Genomic DNA, 12,698 nt, shown 5'->3' with positions numbered 1-12,698 from the left:
GGGGGGCCTTAAGAAGTTGGAGAAGCCATTGAGAACAGCTTAATATCAACTCTGCTAACCCAGAAACAATTGCATGTAGCTGGACAAATTCAAAATAACTGCTACAGTTAATAATTCAGCTGTTCGGGGTTTAATTATGCAGCAAATTCACCCACCTTTACCTGTCAAAGTTTGATGAAAAATTAGATGCTCATGCAGAACAGCAATTGTGTACCTTTGCCCTCACGGTGGCTGAGGGGAGCACCCGCCCTTCGCTTTCTTCAGGGTCAGAGCATCTCTCCTTGCTTTAACTTCACGTGTCACACTCGGAGGCCTCAGATAAGTCCCTGCAAAGATTCCCAACTGCCTGGGAACACTGTGGGCCTCGTCCACACTGCAGCACTTTACGGGATAGCCTTTGTACTGTGCCTTCAACCTGAGCCTTTGTACTGTGACAGTGTCAGCCCCTAGCGTCCCCGCCACTCAGCCTCACCAGGGGTCCCCGCCTCCCACACTCACATGCCTCTTCCTGGAGCTGACGCGTTGGCTGGGGACCACTCTCTCATGTGATAGTCTGTCCAGGGCAGGCTGCATGGCCTCCCATCCATGCTCCCTCAGCATGTTCCTTGTGCTGCCAGATACTAGGAAACTGCATCCGCCACTTTGTCCCCAGCTCCCCGTGTAAACGCTCTCACCGAACCATGACGAGATGTCACGTCCATGGCCTTCATCACCAACCAGCTTTTTAATGGCATTTGAGAAGTGTCCCTCCATCATCACAGCTGCAGTGGAGGGTGCCTTCACTCAGTGTCCCAGTGTGTGTGTCCCCGGTCCTTGGCCTTCCCTTCAAATTGGTCTCATGTTTTCTGACGGAATATTTCTTGTTTTGCCCCAATTCTTAAGAAGCTTAAGCGAGTACTTATTAAAACCTTATCCCAAGTTAGTCGGGTGGTTATCTTGTTCCTTCTCAATGGTTTCTTATTTCCCCTTTTACAACCATTTGAAACATCCACTCATACCTTGTACTTTTTTCCTTGTAAAGAAACATGTTTGGGTTTTTTTACATTTTAATTTTCTAATTTTTCTAACATATTTCTAAGTTTAACTTATCTAGAGATAAAGCATTTTCCGGTTTCTGGTCTTGGTGATAAGCCTGTGTCCGCTTTCTAGTCTGGCATGTCAGCAAAATTGAAATACTTATCTTTTAATTGCTTTATGCCTTTGCCGTTGTTCTGGTTGTTATAAAATATATTTTTAAAATGTTACTTTCTATGTTATCATTTAAGCTTATTTTCTGTATTGTAGTGAATTTGTTTGTTTGTTTTTCTCTTTTGTTGGAGGCGGGGGCTGAGAGGAACAGGATCTCACTCTATTGCCCAGGCTGGAGTGCAGTGGCTCAATCACGGCTCACTGCATCCTTGACCTCCTGGGCTCAGGTGATCCTCCTGAGTAGCCAGGACTACAGGCTTGTGTCACTAGATCTAGCTAATTTTTGTGTTTTTTTTTTGTGGAGATGGGGGTCTTGCTGTGTAGCCCAGGCTGGTCTGGAACTCCTGGGCTCAAGCAGTCCACCTGCCTCGGCCTCCCAAAGTGTTGGGATTACAGGTGTGAGCCCTGCGCCCGGCCTGGAGTGAATTTCAGACTAAAACCAGTACCTTCCTAAGGTTATGCTGTGTAACCCATATCTCTGTTCTGATTTGATTCACTCATAACTGCATGTGGCTGTACAGCAAAGTATGAGACATAGAAACCAAGCTGCTTTTATTCATAGGAGCTACCAGGAGGCTACGGTCGCGTGAAACCTGACATTGTCACCTATGGTGCTGGCGTGCGGGGTTCCGGCGTGAAAGGGGGGTGCCGGGCCCTCTCAGGAACCAGTGTTGCTTCTCCAGTGGTTGCAGGCGCTGTCACCTTATTAGTGAGGTGAGTGCTGCCCCCCAGAGAACAGTAGCTCCCACGTCAGGACAAGGGCACTCGGTGCCAGCAGAGCAGGAGTTGTGTCTTACTTCTGCCCTGACTTGGGTTTGAGAGCTTAGGCCCTTCACAGCCTTGCTCTGTCTCTCCTCCTTCATCTCTGCAAAGAGTAGGAGTCACTTCTTTGATAGTTAGATGACTTGAATGTGAACACACTTTATAAGCTCAAGTAAACATAGGCAAAATACCTGTTTCTCTGTTTGTGTTCTGTTTTCTAATATCCCATTTATGTGCTAGAAGTGTGCTTTTTATATCCAAGCAAGTGTATGTATCAGGCAGGGAACAAAAAGTAAGATCTGTCCCTGCCATATATCCTCCGTTTCCTTGGGGATTCACTTTAAAAAAAAAAAAAATTGCATATATGTAAGATATTCAACATGATGTTATGGGATACATACAGATAGGAAAAAGGTTACTCTAGTGAAACGAATTCACACATCCATCTTCTCAGTGTTACCCATTTGTTGTTTTTGTGACAGGGACTCACCTTTTAATGTTCTCTGTAGCTAAGGATGTTAAACCCGCCAGGGACTGACAGTCACCACTCCGCTTTGTCTCACTGAATCTCCTGCAGTTGGAGTGGAGCTTAGTGACTGGAACTTAATCTTGCAGATAATGAAACTGGAAGAAAGTTCTCAAAGAGGCTGGTGCAGTGGCTCACACCTGTAATCCCAGCACTTTGGGAGGCTGAGGGAGCAGGTCACCTGAGGTCAGGAGTTCAAGACCAAACTGATCAATGTCGTGCAACCCCATCTCTACTAAAAATTACAAAAATTAGCCAGGCGTGGTGGTGGGCGGCTGTAATCCCAGCTACTCAGGAGATTGAGGCAGGAAAATTGCTTGAACCCGGGAAGAGGAGGCTGCAGTGAACTGAGATCGCGCCACTGCACTCCAGCCTGTTTGACAGAGCAAGACTCTGTCTCAATCAGCCAATCAATAAATAAAGTTCTCCAAGCGAGTAGACCAGAGTTGATGTTCACATGCTGTCACTTTCTTCGGAGGCTCGTGTTTCCTTACTCTCAGTTATAAAAAGAAGTCTTTGGGGCTGGCATTTATCTTGTCACTGTATCTTCCCCCAAAATAAATTGTACTTCTTCTATTTAGATGAAGTTTTAGTTGAGTGTTGTGATAACACACAAAACTCTGCATATTTGGAAGTTATTCTATGCTAATTTAAAAATTAATATAGGCTAATAGTATTAAATGTCTTTATATTTTAAATTCTCTTTAAGTAAATTGAATATTGATTTTAGCTTCTAATGCCAGATATTATTTTGTTAGTAATCCTTAATAAAGCTAGATATTGGGCTGGTTGTGGTAGCTCACACCTGTAATACCAGCACTTTGGGAGGCCAAGGCAAGAGGATTGTTTGAGGCTAGTAGTTTGAGACCAGCTGGGGCAACATAGTGAGACCCCATCTCTACCAAAAAAGGGGGTAGATATCTATCTCTTTCCCCTTTTCTCTGTTCTTCCCTTACAGTTTGGAGCCAAATTCTTGAGAATGTTGACGTTGGCCAGACTGGCCTCTGGAGAATAACCGTGTGCTTGCTGGAAACACTGTCTTCTCTTCCAGTTGTTTTCCTCTCTCCAGTGTTACATCAAGTGAGGAACAGAGTGGAGGGAAGGTGGATAGTGGGCTACCTGGCCTGCTTGCACCCTGGTATTTGCCAGGTGGAGAGGACTCAGTTAGGGCTCCTGTTTCTAATTTTGTTGATTCTAGAAACAGAAAATACTGGTTCATTTCTCCTACACGCCATGATTGTTAGCGGGAAGTGAGGGCTCTGCCTTCACCGTTGAGCCCATCAGCTCTCTGCTGTTGAGTAAGCGGGCAGCCGAGGGGTTGTTCCTTTTCCCGGCAGCTTCTTTAAGTACAGATATTTTCAGCAACAAGGAAGCCTTTCAATCTCATCATCTCACTGCAGCAGATAAAAATGCCATCGTGATCATTCAGAAACACCTCTGTATGTGACAGTCGCTCATAATAGAAGCCGGGCAGCAGTGGCGGGCCTCCTGAGCTCCAGCCTGATGATGCTGTGAAAGGCAGTGGAACGCAACCCTTGAATTCACTTTATAGGCAGGAAGAGGAGGAAGATTGTTAACCTGTAGCTTTGAGCAGTTCTTTTATTCTGTCATTAAAAACTAATTCTGCTTCATCTCGTCTTCTTATGTCAGATTTCCCATTTAGAAAACCTGCCTAGACTCCAAGACCAACCACTATCACATACAAATATTTAGGAACTTAGGAGAGTAAGTTTTCCTTTTTTGCGTACTGATATTCCCCCCTCAATTTTAGGAATTAAAATTGACTTGTATTTATAATACATAGATACATAAAAATAGATGTTTTAATGTTAGTATCACCAGGCTGAGTTCCTAGCCAGGTCACACTGTGTGTTAAAGCTTGTTCAGATGCATTCTTATGGTGAAACTGAAGGTGGCCTTAGGTCTGCGTCGTTCTGCGTCCATCAGGGTGGCTCGTCCCAGACAAGCCTCCCAATTTGGAAACAAAAAGGTGAGGATTGGCTTTGGAGGCAGCGGTCCTCACTCAGACCTGTGCCTCCTGCCAGTCCTGTGTTGTGGCCCCTCCCCAGGATCTGAGTGTGCTCCTCTTCCTCCCAGCCAGGCGGTGTCCCATGGCATCTTCTTTCTGTGGCCAGCAGGTTTCCCCTCCCCTGAGGAGTCAGGACGTCCTACACATTCATGCCTTCTGCAACCTATGTGGTTGTTCAGTTGAATTATCAGAAACATACGTGCTACTGGTGCATTTAGCATAAATGACCCTAGCCCATGGGTCCCGTAGAAGGTTGCGGAGCAGTCAGTCCTGGAGCAGGTACAGAAATGAGTGCGCTCTCATGCTTTCACACAGGCTGTGCCAGACAAGCACCCGTTAGATATGAAACAAGACTGCAGGCCTCTCGTGTGCACGTTTGTAGGTTAGGTTTCAGTGGTCTGATTTTCATCCGTTTACTGAGAGAAAATGAACAAATGCTTGATTTTTCCTCCAGCACAGTCCAGAAGCGTGAGCTGGTGAATCCTGCCAGTATGAAGCAGGCCCTGATTGCGTCAGCCCGGAGACTCCCCGGGGTCAACATGTTTGAGCAAGGCCACGGCAAGCTCGATCTGCTCAGAGCCTATCAGATCCTCAACAGCTACAAGCCACAGGCAAGGTCAGTGCGCCATCCTGCCAATGGGCCTTTCTCTCCTTCACTGGGCTCTGGGCAAATTTTCCCTCTGCACTGATACAAGCCTCGAAACAAAAAATGATGACTAAGCACAGAATTCTCGGGGTGCTCAGAGAGGTTTTTCTGCTGCTTCTACCAGGGTACTGCTGGCAGAACTGGTAGCTACTTTCGACTTACCGATGTTATCTATAATATAAATGGTTAAAAGTAATGATTTCTGAGTGGTTTGGGTTTTTTTTTTTTTGCTTGTTTACTTTTTTAGACTTGAAATAATCTTAGGTTTACAGAAATTTTGCAGAAATAGGAGAGAGTTGTCGTAACAAGATTGCCCAGTTTCCCCTGATGCCACTGTTTCAGATCACTGGAGTACAGCTGTTAAAACTAACCTATGAACACTGGCCCTGTGCTGTCATTCACCTGCAGACCACATGCATCTCACCAGCTCCCATGGTGCTCCCGTCCAGCCTGTGCCCTGCTTTGTTTTCACCCTTTATTTTGAAATGATTTTAGATTTATAGCAAAGTTTCACAAATAGTTCATGAGAACCCCTAAGTCCTTCCCAGCTTTCCCTAACCTTAGTATCTTCCGAAACCTCAGTATGAGCACCAGAGCCTGGAAATGAATCTTGGTAGCACTGCTGACCACAGCATGAGCCTCAGAATCTGGAAATGAACCTTGGTGTAGCTCTGCTGACTGACCTGCAGGCTTCATTCAGATTCTACCCATCATCCCACAGGTTCCTTCTCTGGGATCCAGTCCAGAATCCCACGTTAGATTTCATTTTCCTGTCTTCTTAGTTTCCTCTAATCACAGATGGTTCCTCCGTTTTCCTTCATCTTATTACTGGTGGTGTTCATTTTCATCATTTGATTAATGTGGTCTGTCAGTCTGGGTCCTCCAAGAAGCAGACGCCAAGCTAGGATTAGATGTTCAAAAGATTGGTGGGGAGTGAGGGCCTCTGAAGGATAAAGGGAAGGGTGTGGGAATAGGCAAGAACTGCAGTGCTGATCTGACACCGAAAAGTTAGGAGAACTGGGGAGGAAGAGGCTCACACAGGCCTGAAAAAGTTTTAGCTCATGGGAAATCCTTGAACCAGACTGCCTGTTGGAGGAGTCCTGTGTCCCCCAGGAATGGGCCTGCCCTAGTGCCTGCTCTGTGCTTAGTCATTGGCTGGGAGCAGCCCCAGGGGGGAAGCATGGGCTTGGCACAGACGTGTGGGGACCCGAGGGCAGCAGCTGCAGGTGTCCTCCTGTAGAGGAGACCTGAGCTGCTGGCCCTGTGGGGCCAGAGGTGGCACCTGCCAGATGTCTCCACTGTGCAGCCCCTGTTTCCTTTGTGACTTCTCAGTGTCTCATGGGGGCGTGTTTTGAGATGGTCTTGTTTCTTCACATACTTCCACTCACTCATGTTAGCATGCCTTCATGGTTCTTGCTTTTGGTGATTACTCCTGAGGACTTTGACACATGATGATTTTCTTTTTCCTTCGTTCCATTTGTATTTATTAACTGGAACTCTGCTGGAAGGAAGAACTGTCCTTTCTCTCCCATTTATTTATTCAGTTCTTTATATCAGTATGGAAGCATAGATATTTATTTTACTCTGTGGATTGTAATTAATATCATCATTTAGTTGGTCGTTCAAATTGTCCCAGAGTTGGCTGTTGGGAGCTCCGTCTAGTTGGCTTGTGTGTGTTTTCAGCATGTGTCCAGCCTTTTCTGAGCACTTTCTGTCTTCTTGGCAGCGCAGGATGTCCTGTCATGCACTTCTGTGCTCTAGCCTTGGTATCAGTTCTTTCTCCAAGCAAGTCTTTCCTGATGGCCTGTTCTAATGGTATTGAGACACCAAGACCTGGGCACTCGGGGTGCTCACAGCTGCTGTGCTCACAGTGGTTACTGCACTCTTCAGACAGAGCTGGGCAGTGTATGGACACGTGCACAGACACACACGCCTGCTTCTGTATCTGCCTATCGGTGTATGTACTGGAAACATGAGGAATGCCACCTCCAGGTTCCACCCAGTATCTCAGTGTTCATTCCAGCCTTTCCCTCTCCTTGTTTCTCTTTATTTATTTATTTCTTGTTTACAGAGATGGTCATGTTAAACCTCTGTTTCAGCTCCATTCTCCAACAGTGAGAAGCCTGGCTCTCATTATCCACAATATATTGACTTATTTGCTTAGTCCTAGTATATACATACTGAGCAGCTTTGGAATTGCTAACCCGTGTCTTTGTGAATTTTTTAAATATAGTATTTATGATAGTGCATCATTATCTTTGGCCCTACAGAATATAGTTATAATGTTTTCTTCAGTTACTTAGGTTAATTCTTTCCTTGGTGTCTATTTTTAATACAGTTGGACTCATTTATTCATATTTGTATTCCTTTTTAGATTTCCCCCACATCCTGATTGATTAGAACTTATTGGGTGTGTGAAACATTACTGTGGTTCTAAGGACGTGTTAGTTTGTTCTTGCATTGCTATAAAAAAAATACCTGAGACTGGGTAATTTATAAAGAAAAGAGGTTCAACTGGCTCTTGGTTCTGCAGGCTGTACCGGAAGCATAGCGCCAGCACCTGCTTCTGGGGAGGCTTCAGGAAGCTTCCAATCATGGCAGAAGGTGAAGGGGAGCCGGCACATCACATGGCAAGAGAGTGGGGAGGTCCCAGACTTTTAAACACCCAGATTTTGTCTGAACTGAGCGAGAACTCAGTTATCACCAAAGGGATGGTGCTAAACCAGCCATGAGGGATCTGCCCCCATGATCCCGTCACCTCCCACCAGGCCCACCTCCAACATTGGGGATTACAAGTCAGCATGAACCTTGGAGGGGACAAGCATCCAAACCATGTCAGTTCCCATTCGCTCATTATTTCTACCAGGCTTCCACACACGCCTTAGGTAACGATCACATCAGGTTTGGGTTTATCCTTCCCCCCGCCCCTGCCACCCCACAAATGAGCACATACATAGAAGGATAGCATCGTTGTGGATATTCTTTTGGATCCTGCTTTTTTCACTTAACATCTTGGAAATCTCTCCACGTCAGTGCATAGAGATTCTCCTCCTTTTTCACAATCATATCCTGTGAATGTACAATTGTTTAAGCCATTACTTGTCTACATGTGGGCTTTTAAATTGTTTCCAGTATTTTGTAATTATAAACTTGCAATGAATAACCTCAGGCCTGTGTGTCTTAGTTTTGTTGGAGGTGTTCCTTCAGGGTAAATTCCTAAAAATTTACGCTGCTCAGCATTGAGAGTGTCCAGTAGCTCTCTTAGGTAAGGTGGCACTGCTGGTCCAGGTTGAGAGCGTCTGGTAGCTCTGTTAGGTAAAGTGGCATTGCTGGTCAGCGTTGAGAGCATTGGGTAACTCTGTTAGGCATTGCTTTGTTTCTCTGCGGAAGGGTTGTGCCTGTTTGTGTTGTGTGAGCAGTGTGCGTGAGTGCCGGTTTCCCCAGAGCCTCACCGACAGAATGTTCTGTCATACTTGTTACCTTTTACAAATCCGATTGGTAAGGAATAGTATTTCAGTATTGTTTAATTCGCGTTTCTCTATTTATGAATGAGTTTGAACACCTAAGTCTGTGTTTAAGAGCTATTTTTTTTTTTTTACCTTTCTTGTGAATTGTCTGTTCATTTCTTTTTCAATGGGGTTTTTGGCCCCTCTTTAGAGTTCTCAATATATTAGGGTTAGTAACCCTCTGTCAGGGATGCATGTTGCAGATTTTTCTGCCACTTTGTCATTGTCTTTTGACTTAATGTAAGGTGTTTTTGCCATTCAGTTGTTGTTTTTTAATAGTCACATTTGTTACTCTTCTGCTGATGCCTCTAGATTTTGAGTCCTTAGAAAGTCTTTTTCTGCACTGAGGTAGATAAAAGAGAAATGCACCCATGTTTTCTTCTAATACTTGTTTGCTTTCTTTTATTTACTTGAGATTCCTTGATCCATTTGGAGTTTTATTTTTGTGTATTGTTCGGAAGTATGGATCTAATTTTTTCTTTTGCCAAATGGCCACCCATTTGTTAAAGCTCTTGTGATTAAAAAGTTCATCTTTGCCTCAGTGATTTGAAATACTGTCTTTATTATGTGTTAAGTTTTCATGTGTATTAGGTCTATCCCTGAGGTTTCCATTCTGTTCCACTGGTCTGTCCATGTACTGGTACCACACTGTTTTGATTATAAATAACTTTGTAGCATGTTTTTAATGTCTGTTAGTGCTAGTTCCTCTTACATTTTTTTTTTCAGTGTTTTCTTGAGTATTCTTTTTTCTTTCTTTTTTTTTTTGTGGCAGGGTCTTGCTCTGTGGCTCAGGCTGGAGTGTAGTTACATGATCTTGCTTCACTGTAACCTCTGCCCTCTGAGCTCAGGTGATTCTCCCATCTCAGCCTTCCAAGTAGGCGGACTGCAGGTACACACCCCTACGCCTGGCTCATTTTTCTATTTTTAGTAGAGACAGGGTTTCGCCATGTTGCCCAGGCTAGTCTTGAACTCCTAGGCTCAAGCCATCCTCCCACCTCGGCCTCTCAAAGTGCCCCCAAAGAGATGACACGTGTAAGTCACTGCACCCGGCCCTTCTTGGCTATGCTTACATGTTTGTTTTCTTCATATGAATTTTCATATCAACTTACTTAATTCTATGAGAGAAGCTTGTTGGAGTTTTTGTTGCATCAAATTTTAAATGAACTTAGAAGTAGTATTTTTACAGTGCTGTTATTTTGTCTAAGAGCAAAGGATGTGTTTCCATTTGCTCAAGTCTTGTGTGTCTTCCAGGAGGTTTTACAGTTGTCTTCATATAGGTTTTACACATTTCTTGGTAAGTTTCAGTATTTAATCTTTTTGTTGCTGTTGTAGATGGGGTTTTCTCTTCTTTTATATTCTCTAACTGGTTGATTTATTTCTATATGTTAATTTTATATCCTGCTACCTAATTGAATTATTGTTTGAGTTAGTTTTATTATTGCATCTCTCGGGTTTTCCAAGTATACTAACCTGTCATATGGAAATAAAGATAGTTTTACGTCTTCCTTATCGATTCTTAAGGCTTCGCTGATTATTTTCTGTCTAGTTACATGGGCTGGTATCTCTAGCACAGTGTTGAACAACAGTGGAGATAGTGGCTATCCTTTTGTTGTTCCTAATCTTAATGGAAATGCCTCTTGTGTTTCTCCGTTAAGTAAGATGCTGGATTTATCCCTAAGGTAGGGGGGTGTGTGTGTGTGTGTGTGTATTTTTTTTGGTAGATGATCTGTCTAGTGCTGTTTTTTTTAGTGTTTTCATCAGGACTGTGGATTGAATTTTGTAGGCTTTTTCAGCATCTAGAAAGGTAATCATATGAATACTTTAGACCTATTAGTATATATGGTTTATGATGTTAATGAGTTTCCCATATTACATTTCTGAAATAAATCCCACTGGTTTTGCGGTGTTGTTTTCTTAATATGATGTTGAATTCTGTTTGCTAATAATGATTTCTTAGTTAAATCATGTTGAATTAGTAGTTGAATTAAACTGATTACAGAGCACAGTTACCAGCAAAGTTTACAAACACATTTCAGGTAGAACAGATACCTTTGCTGATGCATACAATTGTGGTCACATGGCCAATCCATTCAGATTTTTAAAACTAGGTGGTACCTATTTCCTTTTCTTTTTTAGTGAACCTTAGATTTGTGAAGCTGGTATCTATTTAGATGACTTAACTATGATATTTGTTGATTATAACTGCCTGTGAAAGTCACAGTGTCCCTAAAGATACTCCATTTGGTTTCTTATGTAGCAATTCAGTTGGCCCAGATACATCTTTGTTATTACAAACTAATAAAAAATACTCCTTATACTGTAGTTGCTGTTTGAGAAAGGCTGGCATCTCCTGTAATGAGGTGAAGCAGTTGAGCAGAGCCTCATGCCCACTGCACGTGGGTGCAGCTTAAGAAGCAGGATCCACATATGCCTGGTGCTCTCAGGGAGGCTGTCTTGGGTCACGTCTTGCCTGAAACATTTGTCTCTTGCCTGTCTTTTCACCTGTTCGGGCGTAGCTGACACCGCTGCTGCACTAGGAGTGATGTGAACCCAACACAAACTCAGTTCAGATAAGGGGAAACCATGAAACCAACATAATTGCCAGAGCACTTGTGTCAGCACTTCTGACACAAATTACGTCGGGGTCCCCAGCACCTCTCCCACGCTCGGCGCTTTAGGACTCATAGGACTCAGCCTGTGGTCACACTCCCAGCTAAGATTCATTGTAGTGGCACAGCAAAGACGCACAGCGGCTCTGTAAGGGAAAAACACACCTCACACGGAGAGAGCCTGGAGAAATCCAGGCACAGCTTCCTAAGGTCTCCCCTCTCTCCTGCCAGGTGGGGTCTCACAGAGCTGGCCCCTTTCCCAGCAGCAGACTGCATTGACATGTGTACATGTTTGTGCCCAGGGAAGCCCTCTAGAGACTCAAGTCCAAGTTTCCATTAGGGCTGGTCACATACTCATTCTCTGCCAGTCAAAACTCCCACAGCTCCAGACTTGCAAAAGCAGAGGTGTTCCTGCACATCGCACTATCTGTATAGACAGCAGGTTGGCACAGAGGCCTTATCTGTGCAGGAGCATTCCAGAGCCAAGTCCCCAGATGCCAGCGTAGGGCAGCCCTGTAAGCAAGCCCTTCTCAAGCTCCGTCTGCTTTGTTAACTCTTTCTGGTACAGTTGTGCTGCTTCATTGAAGTTTTCTCATATGATCTACTCTAACACTGTATTCTTTATTTCAGTTTGAGCCCCAGCTACATAGATCTGACTGAGTGTCCCTACATGTGGCCCTACTGCTCCCAGCCCATCTACTATGGAGGAATGCCGACAGTTGTTAATGTCACCATCCTCAACGGCATGGGAGTCACAGGAAGAATTGTAGATAAGGTGAAACTTCTCTCTGACTTGGTCTCTGACTTGATGGTGAACTTAGACACAGCCCAGACCTTTAGGCCATAGTTATTTCTGCTGAGAAATAACTCAAAAAAAGGAAAAGTTCTAGGCCGAGGAGAGAGGATCACTTGAGCCCAGGACTTCAAGACCAGCCTGAGCAACAAAGTGAGACCTGTCTCTACAAATAATAAAGAAATTAGCCAGGGATGGTGGCACGTGCCTGTGGTCCCAGATACATAGGAGGCTGAGGTGGGAGGATCACTTGAGTCTAGGAGGTTGAGGCTGCAGTGAGCCAAGATCATGCCATTGCACTCCAGCCTGGGTGACAGAGCAAGACCCTGTCAGGGAAAAAAAAAAAAAAAAAAAAGGAACTAGCCCTGTCTAGGGTGCCAGAGCTGTTGGAAGTAGTGATTTGTTATCTCCTAAGTCTGTTACAGAGTAAGTCAGGGCATAAATTAATTAAACCAATTTTGCTTTTTTGCTTTGGCATCTTGAGTTTGGCTCCTAAGTCAGCTAATTACACTTGATTTTTCATCTATACAATTTTGCGCCTATAATTAAAGGCCCAGTTGTAGTATTTCATTCTTTTTTTTGTTTGTTTTTTTTTTTTTTTTTATAACTTTGTAGCATGTTTTTAATGTCTGTTAGTGC

General features: G+C 44.1%; 1 protein-coding gene across 1 annotated transcript in view; it reads left to right on the top strand.

Moving 5' to 3' along the window:
- MBTPS1 (membrane-bound transcription factor peptidase, site 1) overlaps positions 1-12,698 on the top strand; it is a 62,232-nt gene that overhangs the window by 24,995 nt on the left and 24,539 nt on the right. The window contains exons 10-12 of the mRNA XM_011971284.1: positions 1,751-1,902; positions 4,960-5,121; positions 11,897-12,041. Of these exons, the coding sequence (XP_011826674.1) occupies positions 1,751-1,902; positions 4,960-5,121; positions 11,897-12,041 (459 nt within the window). The remainder of the gene's footprint in view (positions 1-1,750; positions 1,903-4,959; positions 5,122-11,896; positions 12,042-12,698) is intronic.

The sequence above is a fragment of the Mandrillus leucophaeus genome, unplaced genomic scaffold, assembly GCF_000951045.1.
Source record: "Mandrillus leucophaeus isolate KB7577 unplaced genomic scaffold, Mleu.le_1.0 Scaffold10, whole genome shotgun sequence".
NCBI lineage: Eukaryota > Metazoa > Chordata > Mammalia > Primates > Cercopithecidae > Mandrillus > Mandrillus leucophaeus.
The sequence above is the reverse complement of the archived record's forward strand: the minus strand, read 5'-3'. Positions and strand labels throughout refer to the sequence as shown.